The 25,766-nt window shown below is 52.0% G+C and overlaps 2 protein-coding genes across 2 annotated transcripts; both read left to right on the top strand.

Moving 5' to 3' along the window:
* The first annotated feature begins 1,219 nt into the window (after positions 1–1,219).
* LOC137160037 (cathepsin G-like) lies at positions 1,220–3,922 on the top strand. Its single transcript, XM_067558491.1, has 5 exons — positions 1,220–1,283; positions 2,573–2,726; positions 2,862–2,997; positions 3,250–3,516; positions 3,773–3,922. Exons 1-5 carry the CDS (start codon positions 1,220–1,222, stop codon positions 3,920–3,922), a joined length of 771 nt encoding a protein of 256 aa, XP_067414592.1.
* A 5,242-nt stretch (positions 3,923–9,164) lies between these two features.
* LOC137160036 (mast cell protease 1A-like) lies at positions 9,165–17,561 on the top strand. The gene is made up of 5 exons (XM_067558490.1): positions 9,165–9,188; positions 9,289–9,503; positions 13,768–13,903; positions 14,643–14,897; positions 17,415–17,561. The coding sequence occupies exons 1-5, from the start codon at positions 9,165–9,167 to the stop codon at positions 17,559–17,561; spliced, it is 777 nt and encodes a 258-aa protein (XP_067414591.1).
* Positions 17,562–25,766: the final 8,205 nt, after the last annotated feature.

The raw sequence follows: 25,766 nt of genomic DNA, 5'->3' as shown, positions 1-25,766 counted from the left end.
AAGGTGATGTTAGTTGTGTATCACTAAAACTGCTACGTTTATTGCTGAAATTGCTAATTTCATTGCTGACACTGTTAATTTTTTGCTGACTTCATGGTCAGCTGGCTTTTATATTCATCTTAAAGGAATTTCCAGGCCTGGAGACAGTTTTTCTATTCCTTAGGGCTTTTCAGGGGGCAGCTTCAAGTCTGGTTCTTGAGAGGCCTAAATCTCGCTAACAAAGCCTGTTGATGCTTCTAGGGCCAAGCTCTTGCCAACTGAACCGATTCCGCGTTACAAAGTCTTGCGCGCCCTACAGCTCCCAGCGTGATGCTGGAGCAAAGCGAGCAGACGCCGTCCTTGGGTGTACAAACTATGGGATATCAACCAGGAGCAAGGAGGTGGGAGTCACCTCTGGGTAAGGCCTCGGTGGGACCGGGATTGGAGACCCATGTACAGCTCTGGTTTGTCCACAGCAGCAGGATGTTGGCAGATTAGAAAGAGCTTCAAGTATGATCCAAGATCTGGAGACCCTGCCCAGCAGGGAGAGCTTCACGGAGATCCACCGCCTGGGGGTGTGGGAGGCGAAGAGGGGACTTGGCCCCATCTGCAGCAGCCTCCATGAGGAAGGGGTTTTCAACCTTGCTGGCCACGGCAGGACGGGTCCCGACGGCTGAGAACTGGAGCCAGCAAAGGTCCAGCTGGGACAGAGATGAACACAGAGCTGGGGTAGCAGCGGACCTGGGGCCACCATGGAGCCTCCATCACACAGCGACTTTCCCTGGAGATGGGGTGTCTCTCTCCAGACACCTGCCCCAGTGTCACCACGGTGTGGGGCTGGAGGCCGGAGTTGCTGGGTGGGTTCTGGACTCTGGGATGCCCAGGGCAACAGGCTGGAAAGTCGCAGTGGCCCCTCCTGGGCTTGCAATCTCTGGGTCTGGGAATCGAGGTGAGGAACAGCCCAGGGGCGTTTCTAACACGGGTAGATAGGGGGGTGTTAGCCACATTCTCAGCTGGGTGTTTTGCGCAGCCGAGCAGAGAGGAAATCCCTGCCCCATGTGGGCGTGGCTGTGACCTGAGGCTTCCCAATGGGTGTCTGGACCGGCCAATCCGGGGCGGGGGATCCACGGCAGCAGAGTCCGTACCCCTGTGGTCGCCAGGCCCTGCCCTCCCCTCCCAGTCCATATAAGTCCCAGGGCTGAGGCAGATGCTCCGTGCCCGTTCCTGGATGGCTCTGACGATGCAGCTCTTGATCCTGGTCCTGCTCCCCGCAGCCTTTCTCCTGCCCCCAGCAGCTCAGGCTGGTGAGTGGGGGGGATCGGGGCCCATGGGGAGAGGGGACCTTGCCCTGCAAGGGGAGCTGTGGACAGCAGTGAGGGTCTCCCCCCCGATCCTGCTGGGCCAAGGGAACACTAGGTAACCCTCAGCCTCTCCTGAGTGCGGCTGGGGCTCTCACAGCAGCCCAAGGGGCTGGGTGTCCCAGCTCCTGCAGACTCCTTGGGAACCCCTCTGCCAATCCATGCCCCACACAGGGACGCCGGCCATGGGGCTAAGGTGCCAGGCTGGGACCCAAGTAATCTGGGAGCAGTTCCCACCTCTGTGCAGGATCTCTGTGGACAGGAATTTGCATAGATCACTGATGGTCCCCCAATCCCCTTAGTCAGGTTGAGGAACAATCTCCCAGAGCCTCAGTTTCCCCATCTGTGCAATGGGAAGAATGACCCTGCCTGTGTCTGTTTGAACCGGGCACCCTTTGGGGCAGGGATTGTGGGGAAGTGTAAGGCCTGACACAAAGAGGGTAAGGGACCCTGATCTTGGTCAGGGTCTGTGCAGCTCCTGGCTCAGGGGGGACCCTGATCTCATTCTAGGAGCTACCCTAATGCAAAGACCAACCATGTGTTAAAGGCTGGATTTTCCAACACACCCATCCACCCGTGTAAAGACTTGTTCACAGCTGATCACTACAGGTTTTTTATTTTTTTTCCATGGAGAAACTCCCCCGGTGTGTTTCCTTTTACAGTGACCGAAACCTGAAAACTTTCACCTAAAGGGGAGAGGAAGGGCTTGTGGCACCGTAATAACTCCCCTGCGGGTGGCCGGCACAGAGAAGCTCAGTAAGGGCTGATGTGAACAGTTGGTGCCTAGACAGGAAATGCAGATCTGGGCAGCATGTGGGTTAGAGCAGGGGGGGCTGGGAGCCAGGACTCCTGGGTTCTGTCTCTGCAAGGGGAATGGGGTCTAGTGTTTAGAGTTGCGGGGAGGGGCGGCTGGGAGCCAGGACTCCTGGGTTCTTTTTCCAGTTCTACTGCACTCAGGACCAGTGATGTGGAGTGAGTCACATTTTCTCTGTTTGCCTGGATTCCCCAGGGCGTGAAATCTCAGGGGAGAAGGCTCCGTCCTTTGCCTACATAACCTCTTTGGAGCAGGGATTCTCACGCTGCGCCTGGGCAGTGCCTGGCACAATGGGCCCTGATCTCGGTCGGGGTTTGAGCAGTGCCTGGCACAATGGGGCCTCAGTTTGAGCCGGGGAGGGGTACACCAGCTTGCTGGATCGGGGGGCTGAACTAAAGTGTTCTCTTGGGGGCTTTGCCAGGGGAGATCATCGGGGGACGGGAAGCCCGGCCTCACTCCAGACCCTACATGGTCTTTGTGAACATAGAAGCAGGAGGAGGAGGAGGAGACAGGTGTGGAGGTTTCCTGATCCGAGAGGACGTGGTGGTTACGGCAGCTCATTGTAACTGCAACTGGTGGTAAGACATGTAAGATCCCCTCCCACTACCTCCTAGAGCGGAGAGACCCTGGCGCATGGGCCTCCGTGCATGGACCCTGAGAGCAAGGCGGCTGTTAGACCCACCCACTTTAACGATCTTAACGACCCACAGCAACATCACCGTGCTGCTGGGCGCCCACAACATTGCAATAGGTGAACCCGGGAGGCAGGAGATTCTGGTACGTCGCCAAATCCCCCATCCTGACTACAATGATGAGACAGATGAAAATGACATCATGTTGCTGCAGGTACTGCCCCCATCCCATCCCCCCGCCCCCAGTGACCTCACACTGCTGCAGGCACCGCCCCCTCCCCATCACCCCACCCTCTGTGACCTCACACTGCTACAAGTACCACCCCCATCCCATCACCCCGCCCCCAGTGACCTCCTGACCATGGGTTTGTTGTAGTTCCTCACTTCTGGGATTGGGATGTCTCTGCCCAGCATCGACTCCCACCTTTTTATTGGCCCTGCAGCTTGTGTCTTCTCTTGTGCGCAGCTGGAGAAAAAGGCAAAGCTCAACCATGACGTCAACCTCATCCCCCTGGCCTATGCGCCAGTAGCTCCAAAGACCATGTGCTGCGTCACCGGCTGGGGCCGGGCTAGTACACGCATTGAGGTGCCTTCGGATATGCTGCGGGAGGTGGACGTGGAGGTGATGCCGGATACCGACTGTCCGAGGATTCGAAATGGGCCATATCGTTACTATAACCCCTCCACGATGCTGTGTGCGGGAGATCCACACGAGGGCAAGAGCTCTTTCCAGGTGATTCTCCTCCTGGCTTCAAGCCCCTTGACCAATGGTTGTGATTTACGAGTCTGTCGGGGTCGCAGTCAGGCCGCAAAGCACAGATCAAAGTTCAGGCCCCTCCCTGCACTCGGTGCTGTACAAAACAATGGGAAAATAGCTTCTCTTCACCCAGCGGAGGCTTAGAACAGGCAGATGCGATGCTGAGACCGGCTGAGCTGGGGGGGCTGGTGCTGAGACCTGTCCTTTATCTGTTTCTTGGTTCATTTCGCAGGGTGACTCTGGGGGCCCCCTGGTGTGCAGGGGAAAGGCCCACGGCATCGTCTCTTTTGGACCCATGAATGGGATCCCCCCCTGGGTGTACACAAGAGTCTCCAGCTTCAGCCTCTGGATTCAGAAAACGATGAAGAACCTGCAACCCTGAGCCCCGCCAGGAATCGCTGCAGGGGCCGGAGCTGCGCCGCTTCTGTCCTTTGGCGAGGGCCAGCCGTGGGGCCTGCTTTGCAGAGGGGCTGAAACCCCACCAGTCCGAGCCCCTCCAGCTATCGCTTTGCTCACTCAGCGCCCAACCCGTGAGCCTCAAATCAGGGAGCCTAGGGGAGTTAGGAACCGGGTTCAAGTCTGGCTCCTCTCAGCTCCCTTGGAAATCCCAACCCTCAGCCTGCCTCTTTGCTAGGGTAACAGCTGGTTTCTTTCCCCCGGGGTGACGGACACGAGCCCAGCGCTGGGGAAGATGTGGGGGTTTGTAGCTCTCCCCGTGTCAGCCGGTCGAGAGGCTATTCATGGGAGATCCTCGTCCGTCCCTGCCCTGCTAACTCCTGTGAAAACCCCGTCCTCACCGGGCCTGTCCCACGGGTTAGTCACCCCGGGGTGGCCCCTCCCACTGCAAACACCCTGTTCCAGTGCTGGCCAGGCCAGTGGGCGTTCGCTGGTGGGAAGGGAACTCCGCAAAGTGCATCTCGCTCACTGCTTTGGAGCCAGCAATGAATAAAAATGAAGTTAAAAAAACAAGCGAGATTCCAGGAATGAGCAACCGACCCGAGCCGTGAATCCAGTGCAGCCGCTGCAGCCGCCGGGCACGGAGGGAATCGGCTACACAGACAAAGGCTGGGCTGGTGCGTAATGCGCTATGCTGGGCCCTGGGAACAGGGAGCTGGTGGGTGGCAGCGGGGAATGAACCTTTGCCCAGGAAAAGCCTGTTCAAATCCCTTCGGCGGCTGGGCCCGGGGCAGGTTCACAGACTCTGCTCCCCAGGGCTGGTGACAGAGACGTTTCTCTGACAGCTCGGCCCTATTTCAAACCAGGATTAACTCGGGCTCGGAGTTGCCAGGGGGTCCGACGGGACGGGCCCCCTGGTCCCTCTGGCCTTGGAATGGACGAATCTATCAACGACATGTGGATTTTTTAGTGTGGTGGGTCGGGGTGAGGGGACCCAGGGTGCCGGAGGGCAGCTTGGGAATCTCTCCCAGACAAATACGTCCTTTCGCTAGGCAGAGATTGGCCACACGGCATGGTCCGGTGCGGGGCAGCGCTGGGCAGCCTGGCCCTGTTTCCAGCTGCAGAGCTAGACAGATGGATTGGGGTGTGGAGATGCCCAGATCGTGCCTGTCTGTATCGGCCCCACAGCCACTGGATTTTGGGATGGACGTAATTCCAGCCCTGTGGGTGTTACAGCCCCACAACCATAACCAGAGACCCTCCCGCCGTGGAGGGGACCCAGCGCCTGCCCCAGTCCACATGGGTCAGGAGGGAATGGAGTGCTGGAGACCTCAGATCTGTACTGACTGCAGAGGATAGGAGATGGGAAATGAAATTAGCAAGCAGTGGTGGAGGGGCTGGGGGAGCTGGTGGAGGGGCCTTGGGCTTCCTGAGGGAGGGCGTCTGAGTTGGGGGCAGCAGTGTGGCCTAATAGCCAGAGTCTCACGATGCCTGGGTCCTGTTCCTGGCTCTGCTGCTGGGTGACGGACAAGTCACATCCCCTCTCTGCGCCTCAGTTTCCCCATCTGGCGATAATGATCCCGACTGCCTTGGTAAAGTGTTCTGAGGTTTCCTGAGGGAAGAACCTGGGCCCAGATCCTCAAAGGTATTTCGACTCCCAGTGATGTCAAAGGGAGTTAGGCACCTAAACATCTCTGATAATCTGGGCCTATTTGTTCTTATTTAGCACTAATGTTCTTTAAGGCTCAACCCAGCTTCCCTTCCCTGCATCATTCACGCATGCTATGTCCAATTGACAGGCCAGTGAGGGGAAAGGCAAGGCGAATTCTTCTAACAACACATATTTTATTCGGTAGCAACATAAAAAATAATAAATATTCAAATACTTGTGGGGTGGGGAGAGAAAAAAAGAAAAAAAAAATCCTGAAAACAAATGAAAGTTGGGCCCAGCTCAAAATGCATGAAAAGAAACATTCAAAATTTCAATCTTTTTCACACAATTGTTTCGATGTGCAATTGTCAGAGGCTGTTTAATTTGCCCAGCCACGCTTCATGGTGATAGGTTGGCTGTCTAAACCACATGGCCCCATTCCTTCTCTCTGGTTGGGCGAAGACAAGACCCAAACAGAGAGACCTGGGGACAGAAGCGAGGCAGACGCGGAGTATAAATCTGGACAGACAGAGCATGGAAGCACAGGAACGTGGCCCTGAGAGACAGCTAAGAGAAGCAGCTTTTTGGGCACAGAGTCTTGGCTGGAAAGGCAGGCTCGGGACTGCGAACAGAGGAGCTCTCTGCTGCTGTTTGATTCTGACTTTCAAGATTCCTGGTAAATAAACCGGATCACATCAAAGGAAATACCAGACTCTATCGTCAATTTGTGCTCCCATCCAGAACACAGGCAGGGCCTCGAACGTTGACCGGTCGCTTGAGGTGACAATAGAAGAGAAGAAAATTTCAAACATCTCTGGGGCATTTCTAGCCGCAAGGTGATTTCCGATCTGAGCCCTTCGTAGTATTTCTCTAACAGCAGAAAAAAATACTCGGCTCTGAAGCCCATCAGGGGTTCCATGCCAGAAGGGAGCACGGTATGGCCAAACTGTCCTTTTGAAGGGGAGCGTCTCTTTTAACTCAGTTTCTGCAGTTTTATTGATACAGGGGATGAATTTGGAGATTCTCGTGTATACACTGGGGGGGCGCCCGGCCGGATCTCCGTTGGAGACGATGCCATGGACCACCCCGTCGCACACCGGCAGCCCGCCAGAATCGCCCTGCCAATACGGAGAATAACATCAGTGACTGACATTACCCAGCCGGGCCTGTCCCCCAGAGATCTCCGATTGCATGGCGGATGGCTGATCTCTGCTACCGAAGGCCCAGCTCTTGCCATCAAACAAACCCCACCTGGAAAAGGGTCGGCAGAATGTGAAATCCACAGCTGGGAAGAAGGATGTACCCGTGGAAAAGGCAGTATCCACAATTGTAACTTTCCACAGAAAAATTTTGGTTTCGATATTCCAACAAGTTTCCATTTTTGCATCAAGAAAATGGAAATTTCAGGTCAGCTCCTCCCAAATCAGAATATTTCTTCTTTTTTTTTAAAATGACCTAAAACATTTAGTGTGGAATCAGTTTAACAAAATGTTCAACTGCTTTTATCTATCCGTGCTCTGGCTTATGGGATTTGTAGTTCAGGTCTTCAGTCTCTCCTAAGGGCTGGGCTCCCGTGAGGACTACATCTACCATAAGGCAACCCGGGCTGGTCTCTGCCTGAGCTGTCTGGGGTATCATGGGAATCACAAGACTCAGTGCATTGTGGGAGATGTAGTCCAGACTACATTACGGAAAATAGCAGCCTGAACTACAGCTCCCAGTAGGCAATGCACTCCTATGGAACTGCAGCTTAAAGTCCAAATTGCTTGAAATGAAACATTTTGAATGAGCTGAAGAAACCAGAATCTAGAATCATAGAAATGTCGGGCTGGACGGGACCTCTGCACCCCTGCACTGTGGCCGGAGTGAATAAACCTAGACCATCCCTGACAGGTGTTTGTCCAAACTGGTCTTACAAACCTCCAGCGATGGAGATGCCACAACAACCCTAGTTACCCTTCAACTCTCCTTAGAGTTAGAAAGTTTTTCACAAGACACAACCACAATCTCTCTGGCTGCAGATGAATCCCATTTCTTCTTGTCCTAGCTTCACTGGACACGGAGAACGTTTGATCACTCTCCTCTTTATAACAGCCCTGAACATATTTGAAGAGGGTCATCGTGTCCCCCACTTCAGCCTCATCTTCTCTAGCCTAAACATGCCCAGTTCTTGCAGCCTTTCCCACGTGTCAGGTTTTCTAAACCTCTGATCATTTTTTTTGTTGTTGCTGTTTTTCTCCTTTGGACTCTCCAATATGTGGTCACCGAAGGAAATGTTCCAGTCTCTGTCCTCAAGTCAGCACGTTTCCTTGTGGTGGAAAATGGCGAAACGAAGCATTTTGACATTTGTGAGTCAAACCTGCTTTTCAGAATTTTCCACTCTGCCGAAAATTTTGAAATCTCAGCTTTTCTTTGAAAGCCAAGGAGGGTATGTCAACATTTCCCGTGGAATGGGAACGCTGTACTGCCCTGTCAACTCCAGCGCAATCCTGGACCTACGGACGCCAGCAGCGAAGCTCCGACCATCTGCAGAGCCAGGATTTCACCCAAGGTCCTGTCTGTTGGGTAGCCTCAGGGTTGAGTTCTCCAGTAGACCCGACTGTGACGGGGAAGAGTAGTGATGGTCAGAAAATATAGGAGGTGGAATGGGGTGATTTGTCATCAACATTTTCCCTGGAACATTTTGTTAAAAAAAAATCAAAGTCCCAATTTGTCTCATCACAGGGCATCATGGGAGTTGTGTTTCAGGTGCCACGTGGCCTTATGGGAACACAGAACTGGAAGAGCCCTTCTAGGTCATGGAGTGCAGTTCTGGCCATCATGGGCAGCGCTGCTGTATCATCCCATCCATAAATATGAAGCTCCATCATTTCCTTCCCCCCAGCCGCTCTCCTTGGAGGTTGTTCCAGGTCCTCCCACCTCTGATGGACAGAAACCTTCTCCCCGTCCCTTTCCACCATGGATCCCGGCCCAGTTTATTCCCATTTGGATTGTCCTTTAGCTCCAATAGCTTCTCTCCCTCCCTGGTGTTTCCCCTCCAGAGTATTTCTACAGCAACCAGACCCCGCTCAGCCTGTGTTTTGGGCTGAACAAGTCCAGCTCTTTCATCAGGCCGGCTCTCCATTCCCCTGAGCGTCCCACCAGCCCTTCTCAGCACTGGCACCAGCTGGGATCCTTCTTTTTGGGACAGAGCTGCCAGGAAATGTGCATCAGATTCCAGCTGTGCTCTGCCCAGAGCCTTCAACACTGGCCTTAAAACCTCCCCTCTGCCTGCTGGAGGCACCTTGGCTACTCCATCCCTGGGTCGCATTGGCCTTGCACCCAGCCACGGCCCACAGCCGTCCTGCATCGACTGAGACGCCTAGGTCTTTCTCCTCCGGTGCTTCCAGCAAAAGAACCCCCCGGCTCAGAGCAGCCGTTTCCTTGTTACTTGTCATAAATTTCACTCCGTTTCCACCAGCACCTTGCACCAGAGATGTCCCTGGCTGGGCTGCGTCTCTCATGATGCACCACGGTGTCCCATCCCGCTGCAGTGCAGCATGGGAGAGGCACGGTCGTGTGGTTTCCATCAGCTCAGATGGCGGCAGACCAGCGGCTCCGGGTGGGAGGACATTTACCTCGAATGCTGCTTTCTTGGCATTGGCGTTGCCGGCGCACAGCATGGTGCTGGGGTTTTAATGTTGATACTGCTTTCTGCACAGCCCATCCAGCACCACCTCCTGCTCCACCTCCTGCAGCTTGTTGATGGTGGTGTTCACGCTGGTCCAACCCCACTCGGCTACGCTGCTCTCAGAGCCCAGCCTGACGTGGTGATTGGCCTCCTGCAGGGGGACGAGTCCCACCAACTTGCTCAGCTCCGCGCCGTGCGACAGCTGCCATGGGTAAGAGAGAGAGAGAAAAAACAGATCCGGATCAGGTCAGGGATCAGTGCGGGCAAAGGCCAGTACCACCAGGCCAGAGCATGGAAGTGTGTCCAGGGAATGAGTATGAGGTCACAGGGGGTGAGGGGATGGGATAGGGTGGTTCATGCAGCAGTGTGAGATCACAGGGATGCGGGGGGATGAGATGGGGGCAGCTGGAGGCATGGAATGCACAGCTGGAGCCGTGTAGAGCTGGGGGCCAAGAACAGCTGGGACTGTGCACAGCTGCCATGGAATGCATATCTGGGGCTGTACACAACTGGATCCATAAAATGCACAGCTGGGGCCATGCATAGCTGGAGCCAGGCCTCCTTAGAGCTGAGCTGAGGCAGCTCTGCAACCCGTGGGAGAGTCTCTTCACTCTCCTGCACTGGCCTGGTGGTGAACGTGGCTAACACTCACCAGCTGAAGTAAGACATCAGCCTCCGCCCTCCCATGCGAGGCAGGGGATGAGATGCAGATGGGGGTTTACAAAGAGCCATAAAGTGCACGGCTGGGGCTGTGGATTGCAGGCTTCAGCTGTGACGACGTAGCATTCCCTGCCACCCAGAGCCAGTCAGTCCCAGGCCCCAGACCTAGGGGGGCCTAAAACTGGACACAATACTCGAAATGGGACCTCACCAGTGCCGAATACAGGGGAATAATCACTTCCCTCCGTCTACTGGCAAAGCTCCTGCTAATGCAGCCCAATACGCTATTAGCCTTCTTGGCAACCAGGGCACACTGCTGACTCATATCCAGCTTCTTATCCACTGTTACCCCAGGTGCTTTTCTTTTGAACTTCTGCCTGCTCTCTCACTAACTGCTGCTCAGGGTCTCCCACTCACAGCTGTAATCACTGTTGGCCTTGTTAAGTTGTGGGACCTCAAGGCATTTCAGAGGAGTGTAGTGGCAAACTGGCCGAGTGGGGCAGGGAAAGTCTTAATTTTAGGTGTTGGGCTCACAGGGAACACCAAGAGGATTGGTGGATTTTTTGCAGGTGCAGAACACTGGAGTTGGGAAACAGAACCAGAGGGGGCTAGCCAATGAGCAGTATCCCCTTCCAGCTTTGCCTCCCCAGACCCTGGAGTCCCAGAGCCCCAAAGGTATGGTTGGATTGAGACGGCACTGAAGGGAAAGAAAAACCAGTCACTGAACACATGCTAAAATTCAGGAAGGGGTTGTAAGACACAACGGGTATTGAACAAACCAGACAGAAGATGAGATGTGATAAAAGATACACTTAGAAACGCCTCCCTGTGGTGAAGGATATGGTGTTACTGTTAAACCTCAGGACAAAAGGTTCGATGCTAAGGACAAACCTTCTGACAAAGAATTTGGTGCTGATGGAAAATCCTATGAAAAGGTGCAATATATGCAGTTTTGGGGGGAAACTTTTGGGCAGACTAGAAGCAGTAAATAAGAAAACACCTTGTGTTGAGACGACCTATGGCAATGCTTCTTCTCAGCTATAAACAGGCTTGAGGCTTGGCACAGCAGGAAAACCATAGTAAACCTGGTCTGCTGTGTGGAAGGGGAAACTGAGGCACACCGCTTCACGGCATTGATGGCTAAATGCCAAGATAGAAAATTCTATCAGTCTAGAAACACTCTAGAGAGCAGTAATATCTGCACTGAGTTAGCGCACGAGTTGGGAAAGCGGAAGGGAAAAGAACGTTGCAAAGATTCAAAGAGATGCTTTCCAGGCACACTGGCTAACTTTTCAGCTCACCAGACTGATCTATAAAACGTTTAAAGAGCCCAGAACATGGCAATCTTTAGCAACACTTGGGAGTTGTACGGGCAAAACCTAAAGAAGACCCTGGGCCTACTGCTTCTGAATTAATCAGCGACTAAGACTCCTGTAGTAAACCGAGGCAGGACGTGTGACACGCTGTATCTCAAAGCTGCACCCTAGAATGCCCCTATTCATATAATTATGGCATGTTTTGTGCAAAGCACGCTTGTGAGGTATCGTTGGAAAAGTGGGGATCTGTTGAACAGTAATATCCCATTGCTGCATGTGTGCCGTCATCGTATGTGGAGCTAGGAGCTATTATGCGGTGTGTTACTGAAATAGCCACACCAGCCTTTCCAGGGCTGTCGACACTCGTGCTTATGCTAGCAAAGTTTTTGTCACTCCCGGGTGTGGGCAAAAAAACCCCTGCTGCGCCTAGAGTGAGTTTAGACAAGCCCATAATTAGAACAAAGGAGTAGCCAGCACCACCAGGTAGTGTCAGACCCAGCCTGGCTCCCTTTCTGGATGATGTGCTCACCGAACACCAGGGACCAGGCTCAGTCCTGTGGGAGCTGGCCGAAGTTCTCTGGCCTGGGTCACTCAGAAGGGCAGAGGGGACGGTCCCTGCTGGCCCAGACATCCATGGATCTAGGAATCCGGGGGCAGAATAGACAAGGGGGGAACTTGTCATCTGCAGTTGGGAGGACTCAATGTTAGCCACATCCTCCGCCAGGGACACGGAGGGCACCAGAGGAGGACGGAAACCCCTCCTCTGATGCAGGCAGCAATGTGGCACGAGGATAAGGACAACCCCTGTCTTTGAGTCCCTTCACTCAATTAAAACCTAGCTTCTTCTCGGGTCTTTTCCGTGGGCTGTCACATGTCAGATGCAGACACTAAAGCAATCAAGAAATCCCATCTTTGCCTTTCGGAATGTGAGCTCCACTGAACAAAACAACCTGGTATGCAACTGATATAGATCAGTGCCGGGGCTGAGCTGTTCTACAAGGGAATGACCTGTTTCCCGTGATTTATGATCACGTTCACTCGTGATCATCAGCCATCGACTCTTTGGTGTCCCTAGCATGTTTCTCACACCACACGTCATTCATTCCCGGAGCGCTGAAGGCACGCGAGGATTGTGGTCCCCACTCATTCTAGTTTGGGGGTGCACCAGTTTAAAACAACAAACGCAATCGCCTTGAGTTATCGTTGGCAGTGGCCTGAGGCCGTTGACTTGGGCCATTGAAGGAGAAACCTGCGCCGAGCCTAATTTAAATGAAATCCAAGTTATGGTTCCTTGAGGTCTCACTAGGCCGACAGCAGAGTCAACAGGGTCAATCCAGAGTCAGCCCTGATAATGAGATTAAAGAAAGTCGAGCAGATACAATCTCTGCCATGAAGACTCACCACATCTCTTCACGTCCTGCTAACCTTGCAGGAGGGAAGAAGCTGTCCAGTGGGACTGGGCCAAACATCCAGGCTCCCTTCTGGACTTCAACATCTTCTCTGATGGACTCAGTAACCTCTTATGTCCCACATGTCATTTATTTCCCAGACAGATCTGGGGTTCCTGCTACTTCCCTCCATACTCTGTAGATGGCATCGGTGCATAAAAACTCTTTGATCCTTTTCTTATTTGTATCTTTCATTCATTCCAGCCACCTTATTTCTGTGTCAGCCGAAACTTGACATCTGGGATTTCTCCCCTTTTAATCAATATCTTTTAATATTTCAAAGTTACACCCAGGTAAGCGCCTTAGACCTTTCCATGGGCTATTTCCTTCTTCTACCGTGCAGTGCAATGAGTTGCAGATTCCACGATCATTGTGACCATCTAGCGAGACCTCCTGTATCACACAGGCCAGGGAAAGTCCCCCAGATAATTCCTTTTGATCTATAGCAGATCTTTTAAAAATATCCAATGTTGAATAAAAATTGCCAGTGATGGAGAAATCCACCATGCCCTTCGGTAAATTGTTCCAAAGATTAATTACAGTCCCTGTTAAAAATTCATAGCATGAAACAATCATTGAGAAAGTAAAACATACAGTCTCTCTAAATTTCGGACCAACTGAGCTTGAGTTTCTCTGTATAATTCAGGTTTTCCAATCTTTTTATCATTCTCATGGGAGTCGTGGCTCTTCTCTGACCCCTCACGAAATTATCAACATCCTTCTTGGACCATGGACACCAAAACTGTTGGGGTTGGTCCTGCTTTGAGCAGTGGGTCGGACTAGATTACCTCCTGAGGTCCCTTCCCACCCTAATCTTCTATGATTCTATGAACTGGACAGTGGGTAACCTAGCAGAGAACAGTCCATTGGTCCATCTTTTGGGGACACTTTAGCCAATCGGAGAGGAGAAGGAGAAAGTCCATCCATACGTAGGTGTCTAGGTTGGTCTCTGTGTTACTCTGTTACTTTGGGTGGAAATCAGAACAGGGCAGAGACAGGGCTGGGATCACTTCCCAAGGGGCTATGACGACCACCCCCTATCCAATGGACACTAACCTCCCAATACTCTTCCTTTGGCTTTTCCAGCAACATCTTTGTCTACCTGGGAGTCCAAGACTTTATGGATCCGGGACAGAACTGGCAACTGCTCCGGGCCCGACGCTGGGTCCAGCATGCCGACTTCAACAATGAGAATTTGGACAATGACATCATGGGAGATGCAGCCCAGCCAGGGACGTCTCCTGAGAGGTCTCTCCCGTGTTCACGCCTTGGTGCAAGGCTCTGGTGGAAATGCAATGAAATTTAACATGAGCTCATGGACATAGGGGAAAATGGGAAATCCCCTCCCCGCACATTCCCGCCAAATTTTCTGACCATCTCTACTCTTCCCCATCACGGGCGGGTCTACTGGAGAACTCAACCCTGAGGCTACCCAACAGACAGGACCTTAGGCAAAATCCTGGCCCCGCAGACGTTGGTAGGAGCTTCGCCGCTGGTGTCCGTAGGGCCAGGATTGCGCTGGAGTTGAGGGGGTGTCACAGTGTTCCTGTCCCACGGGAAATGGAGACATTCCCTCCTTAGCTTTCGAACCTCAGCTCTAAGGAGGCCTGGCTCCAGCTATGCATGGCCCCAGCTGTGCATTTTATGGATCCAGCTGTGTACAGCCCCAGCTATGCATTCCATGGCAGCTGTGCACAGCCCCAGCTGTTCTTGGCCCCCAGCTCTGCACGGCTCCAGCTGTGCATTCCATGCCTCCAGCTGCCCCCATCTCATCCCCCCGCATCCCTGTGATCTCACACTGCTGCATGAACCACCCTATCCCATCCCCTCGCGCCCTGTGACCTCATACTCATTCCCTGGACACACTTCCATGCTCTGGCCTGGTGGTACTGGCCCTTGCCCGCACTAATCCCTGACCTGATCCGGATCTGTTTTTTCTCTCTCTCTCTCACCCGTGGCAGCTGTCGCACGGCGCAGAGCTGAGCGAGTGGGTGGGACTCGTCCCCCTGCAGGAGGCCAATCACCACGTCAGGCTGGGTTCCGAGTGCAGCGTAGCCAAGTGGGGTTGGACCAGCATGAACACCACCACCGACAGGCTGCAGGAGGTGGAGCAGGAGGTGGTGATGGATGGGCTGTGCAGAGAGCGGTACCGACATTACAACCCCAGCACCATGCTGTGCACTGGCAACGCCAATGCCAAGACAGCAGCATTCGAGGTAAATGTCCTCCCACCCGGAGCTGCTGGTCTGCTGCCATCTTAGCTGATGGAAACCACACGACCGTACCTCTCCCATGCTGCAGTGCTGCGGGACGGGACACCGTGGTGCATCATGAGAGACGCGGCCCAGCCAGGGACATCTCCGGTGCAAGGTGCTGGTGGAAACGGGGTGAAATTTATCACAGGTAACAAGGAAATGGCTGATCTGAGCCAGGGGTTCTTCCGCTGGAAGCGCCGCAGGAGGAGGGAGACCTGGGCGTGTCAGTCGATGCAGGATGTCTGTGGGCCGTGGCCAGGTGCAAGGCCAATGCGACCCAGGGATGGAGCAGCCGAGGTGCCTCCAGCAGGTACAGGGGAGGTTTTAAGGCCAGTGTTGAAGGCTCTGGGCAGAGCACAGCTGGAATTGATGCACATTTCCAGGCAGCTCTGTGCCATAAAGAAGGATCCCAGCTGGTGCCAATGCTGAGAAGGGCTGGTGGGATGCTCAGGGGAATGGAGAGCTGGCCTGATGAAAGAGCTGGACTTGTTCAGCCCAAAACATAGGCTGAGTGGGGTCTGGTTGCTGTAGAAATACTCTGGAGGGGAAACACCAGGGAGGGAGAGAAGCTATTGGAGCTAAAGGACAATCCAAATGGGAATAAACTGGGCCGGGATCCATGGTGGAAAGAGACGGGGAGAAGGTTTCTGTCCATCAGAGGTGGGAGGACCTGGAACAACCTCCAAGAAGAGCGGCTGGGGGGGAGGAAATGATGGAGCTTCATATTTATGGATGGGATGATACAGCGGCGCTGCCCGTGATGGCTGGAACTGCACTCCATGACCTAGAAGGGCTTTTCCAGTTCTGTGTTCCCATAAGGCCACGTGGCACCTGAAACACAACTCCCATGATGCACCATGATGAGACAAATTGGGACTTTGATTTTTTTTTAACAAAATGTTCCAGGGAAAATGTTGATGACAAATCACCCCATTCCACCTCCTATATTTTCTGACCATCTCTACTCTTCCCCGTCACGGTCGGGTCTACTGGAGAACTCAACCCTGAGGCTACCCAACAGACAGGACCTTGGGCGAAATCCTGGCCCTGCAGATGGTCGGAGCTTCGCTGCTGGCGTCCATAGGGCCAGGATTGCGCTGGAGTTGACGGGGCAGTACAGCGTTCCCATTCCACGGGAAATGGTGACGTTCCCTCCTTGGCTTTCGAAGAAAAGCTGAGATTTCAAAATTTTCGGCAGAGTGGAAAATTCTGAAAAGCAGGTTTGACTCACAAATGTCAAAATGCTTCGTTTTGCCATTTTTCGCCACAAGGAAACGTGCTGACTTGAGGACAGAGACTGGAACATTTCCTTCGGTGACCACAAATTGGAGAGAGTCCAAAGAAGAAAAACAGCAACAGCAAAAAAAATGATCAGAGGTTTAGAAAACCTGACACGTGGGAAAGGCTGCAAGAACTGGGCATGTTTAGGCTAGAGAAGATGAGGCTGAAGTGGGGGACACGATGACCCTCTTCAAATATGTTCAGGGCTGTTATAAAGAAGAGAGTGATCAAACGTTCTCCGTGTCCAGTGAAGCTAGGACAAGAAGAAACGGGCTTCATCTGCAGCCAGAGAGATTGTGGTTGTGTCTTGTGAAAAACTTTCTAACTCTAAGGAGAATTGAAGGGTAACTAGGGTTGCTGTGGCATCTCCATCGCTGGAGGTTTGTAAGACCAGGTTGGACAAACACCTGTCAGGGATGGTCTAGGTTTATTCTCTCTGGCCTCAGTGCAGGGGGTTACACTCGCTGCCCTCTCGAGATCCCGTCCAGCCCGACATTTCTATGATTCTAGATTCTGGTTTCTTGAACTCACCCAAAATATTTCATTTCAAGCAATTTGACATTAAGCTTCAGTTCCTTAGCAGCGTATTGCCTTCTGGGAGCTGTAGTTCAGGCCGCTATTTTCCATTATGTAGTCCTAGTCTGGACTACATCTCCCACAATGCACTGAGTCTTGTGATTCCCATGATGCCCCAGACAGCTCAGGCAGAGGCCAGCCTGGGTTGCATTGGGAGATGTAGTCCTCAAGAGAGCCCAGCCCTCAGGAGAGACTGAAGACTGAACTACAAGTCACGGATAGGTAAAAGCAGCTGAACATTTTGTTAAACTGATTACACAATAAATGTTTTAGGTCATTTAAATTAAAAAAACAAAAAAAAAAGAAATATTCTGATTTGGGAGGAACTGACCCAAAATTTCGATTTTCCCGATGCAAAAATGGAAAATTGTTGGGAATATCAAAACCAAAATGTTTCTGTGGAAAGTTACAATTTGTGGATGCTGCCTTTTCCATGGGCACATCTTTCTGCCCAGCTGTGGATTTCACACTCTGCTGACCCATTTCCAGGCAGGGTCTGTTTGATAGCAAGAGCTGGGCCTTGGTAGCAGAGATCAGCCGTCCCCTATGCAATCTGAAATCTCTGGGGAACAGGCCGGGATGGGTAATGTCAGTCACTGATGTTATTCTCCGTATTGGCAGGGCGATTCCGGCGGGCCGTTGGTGTGCGACGGGGTGGTCCAGGGCATCGTCTCCAATGGAGATCCATCCGGGTGGCCCCCCAGCGTATACACGAGAATCTCCAAATTCAGCCCTTGGATCAATGAAACACTGCAGAAACTGAGTTAGAAGAGATGCTCCCCTTTAAATGACCAGTTTTAGAGCTGAGTATTTTTTTCTGCTGTTAGAGAAACGCTACGAAGGGCTCAGATCGGAAATGGCTTTGCGGCTAGAAATGCCCCAGCGATGTTTGAAATTTTTTTCTTTTCTATTGCCACCCCCAGCAGCCGGTCAACGTTTGAGACCCTGCCTGTGTTCTGGATGGCAGCACAAATTAACGATAGAGTCTGGTATTTCCTTTGATGTGATCTGGTTTATTTACCAGGAATCTTGAAAGTCAGAATCAAACAGCAGCAGAGAGCTCCTCTGTTTGGAGTCCCAAGCCTGCTTTTCCAGCCAAGACTCTGTGCCCAAAGAGCTGCTTCTCTTAGCTGTCTCTTTGGGCCACATTCCTGTGTTTCCATGCTGTGTCTGCACAGATTTATACTCCGCGTCTGCTTTGCTTCTGTCCCCAGATGTCTCTGTTTGGGTCTTGTTTTTGCCCAACCAGAGAGAAGGAATGGGGCCATGTGGTTTAGACTTCCAACCTATCACCGTGGAGGGTTGCTAGGCAACTTGAACAGCCCCTGACAATCGCACATAGAACGATTGTGTGAAAAAATTGAAATTTCAAATGTTTTCCCTCATGCATTTTGAGCTGGGCCCAACTTTTATTTGTTTTCAAGATTTTCTTTAACTTTTTTCTCTCCCCACCCCACAAGTATTTGACTATTTATTATTTATTTTGTTGATACTGAATAAAATATGTGTTGTTTGAAAAATTCGCCTTGCCTTTTCCCTCCCTGGCCTGTAGATTGGACGTTGCGTGCGTGAATGATACAGGGTTGGATGAGGATAATGGGGCAGGAAGAAAGGAAGCTGGGTTGAGCCTTAAAGAACATTAGGGCTAAATAAGAACAAATAGGCCCAGATCGTCAGAGGTGTTTAGGTGCCTAATGCCCTTTGACAACACCAGGAGTTAAAACACCTTTGAGGATCTGGGTCCTAGCTCTTCCCTTCATCAAATCTCAAAGCACTTTACCAAGGCGGTCAGGATCATTATCCCCAGATGGGGAAACTGAGGCACAGAGAGGGGATGTGACTTGCCCAAGATCATCCAGCAGCAGAGCTGGGAACAGGACCCAGGTATCCTGAGATGCAGGCCTGTGCTCTGGCTACTATGCCACACTGCTGGCCCCCAATTCACAGCCACTAACTCAGGCAGCCCCAGGCCTCACGATCCCCCCAGCTCCTTCATCACTGCTTGCTAATTTCACTTCCCATCTCGTCTCCTCTGCAGTCAGTACAGATCTGACACAAAGGTCTCCAGCCCTCAGTTCCCTCCTGACCCATGTGGTCTGGTGCAGGCGCTGGGTCCCGCTCAGGGCAGGGCGGGTCTCTGGTTACAGGTGTGGGGCCGTAACACCCACAGGGCTGGAATTACACCCACCCCCAAATCCAGTGGCTGTGGGGCCAATACAGACAAACACGATCTGTGCGTCTCCATGTCCCCCCTCCGTCTGCCTAGCTCTGTGACTGGTAACAGGCACCAGGCTGCCCAGTATGGCCCTGCACTGGGCCATGCCATGTCACCGATCTCTGCCTGGCTAAAGGCTGGATTTGTCTGGGAGAGATTCCTAGAGCTGCCCTCCATCACGCTGGGTCCTCCACCCCGAACCACCGCACTAAGAGATCCATGTATCATTGATAGATTTGTCTGCTCCAAGGCCAGAGGGACCACGGGCTCGACCTGTCGGAACCCCTGCCTGCCCCGGCCCCAAGTTAATCCCGGTTTGAACTAGGGCCGAGGTGTCAGAGAAACATTTCCATCCCCCGGAACGGGAAATCCAGCCCAGCCCTGGGGAGCAGCGTTTGCGAACCTGCCCCGGGCCCAGCCGCCGAAGGGATTAGATGGGGCTTTTCCCAGGCAAAGTCTTTCAGATCTGGGGAGTAGGAGGGGTCGCTCTCACCCCAGCCCCCCATCACATTCATCCCATTGTCCCCTCGCGCCATCTGCCGGCGTTTCCCTTCCTGTGCTCATGGCATGCCCCCTTGATATTTTGGATCCTCCAGCGACCTGGGTTGGGTTCAGCCGGCCATTTGATCCCTCTCTAAGTGGGGCCGGTCTACCAGCACTGCTTTAACCCAAGAGCAGCTTTGTGACCCTTGAACCGCCCTACCCAGAAAAACAAAGCACAGAGGGGAAACGGAGGCACGGCCCAGGCATCGTAAAAAAGTGACCAAGATTCCCACGTTTGTTGCAGCTGGCACCTGCTCGCCTTGAGGGGTGGGCTGCTGATGCCGAGAAAGTGCTGCCATTTGTGAACCCTCACATGTGGGGCGGGTGGGGCAGGAGATTGTATCTTGCCTCTTTAAATCAGAAGCAGGGAGTCAGCCAGGAGAGGATGTGCAAATAGCTTTACAGAGACTGGGACCCAGGCGTCCGGGAGGGCAGTGCTGGGCACTCTCCTCTAAGGGGCTCTCAAAGCTCCTGTCCCCTGGGGGCAGAGACTAGGACATGGGATGGGACCCAGGATTCCGGGACAGGTGTCAGGGTGAACACCCTCAATGAGCCCCACAGCTTCTAAGAGGAGAAGCTGAGCTGGGGAACGAGACCCAGGCGTCCAGGATAGATAGATGTGTATGGGGATGGATAGACAGAGAGACAGACAGACAGATAGATAAGATGGGGGGGAAGGGGATGGGAAAAGGCCGATCGATTATTTTGTCACTAGAACAGTTTCCAACCTGTTCCTCTTTTGTCCCGGAAGTTGAACCGCTGGGGTCTGACCAGCAGCTTGCCCAGGCAGCTTTTCCCCTTGCGGTTCCCTTTGCAGCTCAGCCCTGGCCAGCGGGGACCCCTCCATCCCTGCGCGGGTTCATTCCCCGCTGCCACTCCCCAGCTCCCCGATCCCAGGGCCCAGCCTAGCGCATTACGCACCAGCCCAGCCTTTGTCTGTGGAGCCGATTCCCCCCATGCCCGGCGGATGCAGCGGCTGCGCTGGATTCACGGCTCGGGTCGGTTGCTCATTCCCAGAATCTCACTTGTTTTTTTAACTTCATTTTTATTCATTGCTGGCTACAAAGCAGCGAGCGAGATGCACCAGGCCGCTCAGCAGCGCGGGGAAGAGGAGGTGGGACGGAGAAGATCAGTGCCCTCGATTGATCTGCTCTCAATGCAGCCTTCGCGGAGTTCCCTTCCCACCAGTGAATGCCCGCTGGCCTGGCTGGTGCTGGGACAGGGTGTTTGCAGCGGGAGGGGCCACCCCGGGGTGACTAACATGTGGGACAGGCCCAGTGAGGACGGTGTTTTCACACGAGTTAGCAGGGCAGGGATGGACGAAGATCTCCCATGAACAGCCCCTTGACCAGCTGACACGGGGGAGAGCTACAAATCCCCACGTCTTCCCTAGCACTGGGCTCTGTCCGTCACCCCGGGGAAAGAAACCAGCTGTTTTCCTAGCGAAGAGGCAGGCTGAGGGCTGGGATTTCCAAGGGAGCTGGCCTGAAACCCAGCTCCTAACTCCCCTAGGTGCCCTGCCTTGAGGCTCACGGGTTGGGTGCTGATAGCTGGGGGGTCTCAGCCTGGGGGTCTCAGCCCCTCTGCAAAGCAGGCCCCATGGCTGGGCCTCACCAAAGGGCAAAAGTGGTGCAGCTCCGGCCCCTGCAGCGATTCCTGGAGGGTCTCACGGCTGCAGTTTCTTCATCTGTTCCTGGATCCAGGGAATGAAGGTGGAGACTCTTGTGTACACCGCGGGGGGGGTCCCATTCATGGATCCATAGGAGACGATGCCCTGGGCCGTTCCCCTGCACACCAGGGGGCCCCCAGAGTCGCCCTGCCAAATGAACCAAGAAACAGATAAGGAACAGGTCTCAGCACCTTCCCCCCTGCAGTTCAGCCGGTCTCAGCATCATGCCTGCCCGTCCCTGGCAGCCACCTGGTCACTGCCTCCTCCCAGCAAAAGAGCAGCTATTTTCCCATTCATTTGTACAGTGCCGAGCACAGGGGAGGAGACCTGCCCTTCGATCTGTGCGTTGCGGCCTGTCTGCAACACAGCTCGGTCCCACCTATTCAGGGAGGAGTGAGTGGACAAAAGTGGAAGGGAAGTGCACTCGGTGTCAAAAACGGTATTGCCTGATTCTGAGTCACTGTTAACTCGGAAGAAAAGTCTCCTGAATTCTTATGGTTCAAGGTCCTAGCAGATAAAGCACATGAGGGGATATTAGTTGGTATCTACAATAGATCATCACATTACACTTGAGAAGAGGATGCCTGGTGTCTCAGGCACTAATTTGTAACGTGTATGAAAAAATCCATGTGATCTGTCCTAGGTCCCAGCTTAGTGCTTTAACCAGAAACCCAGCCTTCCCCCTCTAGGAGTTAATTTCCTCCTGGGTCTGGAAGATGCAGTGGCTGCGTTGGATTTCATGGCTCAGCTTGGTCACTCATTCCCAGAATCCCCTTTTTTTTGTAACTTCATTTTTCTTCATTGCTGGCTACAAAGCCATGAGTGTAATTCACCAGGCTTCTCAGCAATGTAGGGGAAAGGGTGGTGGGAAGAACACAATCAGTACTGTCAATAGATGTCCTATCAGTTCAGTTTAGCCTTCCCTGAATTCCCTTCTCATGATATCAATGGGAGTCAAATTACCTTTGCGGATTTGAGCCCTTTGGGCATAAGGACAAAGGAGATCAGCACTGGGCCACTTTCCTGGGGGGCTGTGAATTGGGCCTAGGCTTTGAGCACGAATTGTTCTCCATAGGTCTCCAGGCTTGGGCTAAAAAGGCCATGGGGGTGATGGGATATGTGGATCAGACAGAAAAAAACCAAAAAGAGAGACCTGGGGGCAGAAACAAGGCAGATGCAGGGTGACTATCCAGGCAGACACAGCATAGAAGCACAGGAAATTGGCCCCAAGAGACAGCTAAGAAAAGAGACTTTTTGGGCACAGAGTCTTGGCTGGAAAGGCAGGCTGGGGACTGTGAACAGAGGAGCTCTCTGCTGCTGTTTGATTCTGACTTTGCAGATTCCTGGTAAATAAATCAGATCACATCAAAGGAAATACCAGACTCTATTGTCAATTTGTGCTCCCATCCAGAACACTGAGAGGGCCTCGAATATTGACTGGCCGCTGGTGGTGACAATAGAAGAGAAGACAATTTCAAACATCGCTGGGGCATTTCTAGTCACAAGGCCATTTCTGGACTGAGCCCTTCGTAGCATTTCTCTAACAGCAGAAAAAACAGAAAAACAGCAGACAAAAATACTCAGCTCTGTGCCAAAATCCAGGTAGAGGAGGAAGCCCAGCAGTGCAGAGACAGACCCTTCCCCCAGCACCGCGGGGAGGTCTCCGGAAAACCACACAGCAGAGAGTTTGACCCTGACGTTTCCTGTCTCCCCCCTCCACCACCCAGCCAATAACGCCCCCCACCCGGGGCTATGTGAGAAGCACCTTCTCCTTTCTTGACCTGGTACAGATGTTGCTGCTACTGCTGCCTGTGTCCGTGTTGGCCAAAATCTTGTTTTTGAAATATATGTAAGAACAGAGCCACAAACACACCAACCCCCTTCCTACCAAAAGGCACATCAGTCTGAATCAAAAGCTAAAACCTCAGACTGACTCTTACTGTTCTACCATTTTAAATGTTAATTCAAGTCTGTCTGCACTTTGTATAATTTTAAGATTGTTTGTAAATGTCTGTACTATGTCCACTGGCCAGTTTATCTGTTAATTTTACCTGCTTCCAATATATTTGTAAAAATCCTATTCTAAGTACAAAAGCCACACTGTGCAATGTAATGTATCTATCTAATTGTGAAAGACACTGTCAAAAATGAAATAAGGTTTGCTCTAAAAATAATATGTAAATTCTTCAGCTAGGAGTAGGCCCTGAGTGATTGAAGTGTGAATGGCTAAGCAATTGAGTTGGGTGTAGACAAAAAGAGTGATTGAACAATTGGTCTGAGTAAGGGATATCAAAACAGACATGAAGAAAACACCAGCCTCACCTAAAATGCTTGAGGGAAGAAGAAAGAAGCAAAGATGATCAAATGGCTGAAGAGGAACCCACCCTGAAAACTTTGGAGCCAGCACATTTCAAAGGACAAAATCTGATCAGGCTTGCAAGAATGTGTGTGATTGGGAATCACACCAAGAATGCAGTTGCAGCATGACAATGCAAAACCCATAGACTTACATGGGGTCCTTTCCCTATAAAATGGGACAAGAAGATGAAGGCTGGAGGTTCGGGTCTACAACATCACGTCAGCAAGGAGCACCGATGCGCATCGGCAGAACCTTGCTCCTCATCCTCATGCTTTAGTCACCTGGCCAGTGACTATCATGAGCACCAAGAGGCTGGTAACTATGACATCTGGAAGATCCCTATGTATGTTTGTCTGTCTCTCTGTCTGTGTATGCCTGTCAGTCTGTGTGAGTGTGAATGAAAGCATCTATTGAAACATGTGTCTCAGTAATTGTAGTATTGATATAATGTTAGTACTGTTTTCCTAGTGTTTACATTATTATTAATGCTATTTCACTAAGTAAAGCACAATATTAATGTTATTACAGTGATGATACTTTTCTTTTATTTAATACTATCTACAGAAGTTTCTGTGTTCACAATTAACGTGGCTTGTTGCCTTATCCCCTAATAAGATCCTGTAATATTTGATATTTGGGTAACATCCGTTCTCCTGCCCCCCCAGGCTTGGGATGGTGAGTAGACAGGGGGGATCCACAGGCAGCAGAGCCTGATGCGGCTTGTGGGAAGCGCATAGGGCTGCTTCCCCAAAACAGCAATCCTGGGGGTTTCTGGAAGGAGGGCAGGTATCTGCAGGCTGGTGCGGTGGGGAGCGAAATGTGGGGGAACTGTTTCCGCAGATCCCTGGGGGTCCTGCTTGTTTTAGGAATGCTTCCTACCAATAAACATCAGCCACTGACTGTGGGTGTTCGTGCGTTCAGGCAACAACCTCCTACTGCTGCCGGCAAACAGCTTCTCCCCTTCAGCTCAAGCACCAAGACTAAAATCACGAGACGTTTGGAAATGACATCATGCTGCTGCAGGTGTCAACCCCTTTGCATCATCCCGCCCCCCAGTGGTGTCACACTGCTGCAGGTACCGCCCCATCCCTGTGCCCCGCCCCCAGTGACCTCACACTCCCAGTACAGTTATGTCACTGGAACTTTTTATTGTCTCCTGGCAGTGGAAGGTGGCCCGGAAATCAAAGCGGGATGAGTGCATGACAGCTATCTTCCTGCCAATGCGTGAGGACGGAGGGAAGCCAACAGTCCAGTTTAGTGTGGTTCGGTGGAGTCTGATCAGCTTGGAAACTGAACTGTGCCTAGGGTTGGTCTCTATTAGTAACATTGAGGTCTGCTGAATTACCAGGTTGTGCTCACTGCTAACCCTAATCTTAACTGCTAACCCTAACCCTAGCCCAAACACTATGCCAACCCTAACCCCCAAACCTGATAGCCGCAACCCTAACCATAGCCTCTCACCCTAACCCTAAACCTAACCTCTAAATCCTAACCCAAATCACTAACCCCAACACTATGCCTAACCCTTAACACCTAACCATAACCCCTATTCATAACCCTAATCTCAATCCCTAACCGTAACCCATAACGATAACCCTAACCCTTAATGCTAATTCCAAAGTCTAAACACTAACACCTATGTCTAACAATACCCCCTAACACTAACCCCTAATAATAAACTTTAACCTTAACACCTAACAATGAGACACAAACATAACCGTAACCCCTAACCCTTATACCTAACCATACCCTTTAACCCCTAACCTCTAACCCCAAACTGTAACCTATAACCTTAATCCCTAACCCTGAACACTAGCCGCTAACCATAAATACTAAACCTAACCCTTAACCATAACCCTAATAGCTAACCATAACATCTATGCCTAACCCTTATCCTAACCCTAATACTATCCTGAAACCATAAACCCTAACCCCTAATAATAACCCCTAACAATGACACTGAACCCTAACCCTAACACTTAATCCCTAATCCATAACTGTGACCCTAACTGCTAACTGTAACTCATAATGGTAACACTAACCCCTAACCCTAACCTCTAACCATAACCCCTAATCCTAAATACTATCCCTAACCTCAAACCATAACCCCCAACCCCTAACCCTTAACCCTAATGCTGACAGCAGTACCAACCCTAACCCTAACCCCAACCCCTCACATTAAAACCT

This window comes from Emydura macquarii, unplaced genomic scaffold (assembly GCF_026122565.2).
Source record: "Emydura macquarii macquarii isolate MOO-44397 ecotype Brisbane River unplaced genomic scaffold, CSIRO-AGI_Emac_v2 contig_2107, whole genome shotgun sequence".
In the NCBI taxonomy this organism is placed as follows: Eukaryota; Metazoa; Chordata; order Testudines; family Chelidae; genus Emydura; species Emydura macquarii.
Note: the sequence above shows the minus strand (reverse complement) of the source record. Positions and strands in the feature narration are given on the sequence as shown.

What these genes read in the sequence shown, in the direction of transcription:
- LOC137160037 (XM_067558491.1), top strand. Translation starts at nt 1,220, where the DNA reads ATGCAGCTCTTGATCCTGGTCCTGCTCCCCGCAGCCTTTCTCCTGCCC. An exon ending in GCTCATTGTAACTGCAACTG is followed by an intron (nt 2,727 to 2,861) that starts GTGGTAAGACAT and finishes AACGACCCACAG; the next exon opens with CAACATCACCGTGCTGCTGG. An exon ending in AGGGCAAGAGCTCTTTCCAG is followed by an intron (nt 3,517 to 3,772) that starts GTGATTCTCCTC and finishes TTCATTTCGCAG; the next exon opens with GGTGACTCTGGGGGCCCCCT.
- LOC137160036 (XM_067558490.1), top strand. Translation starts at nt 9,165, where the DNA reads ATGGCGGCAGACCAGCGGCTCCGG. An exon ending in ATGACATCATGGGAGATGCA is followed by an intron (nt 13,904 to 14,642) that starts GCCCAGCCAGGG and finishes CACCCGTGGCAG; the next exon opens with CTGTCGCACGGCGCAGAGCT. An exon ending in CCAAGACAGCAGCATTCGAG is followed by an intron (nt 14,898 to 17,414) that starts GTAAATGTCCTC and finishes CCGTATTGGCAG; the next exon opens with GGCGATTCCGGCGGGCCGTT.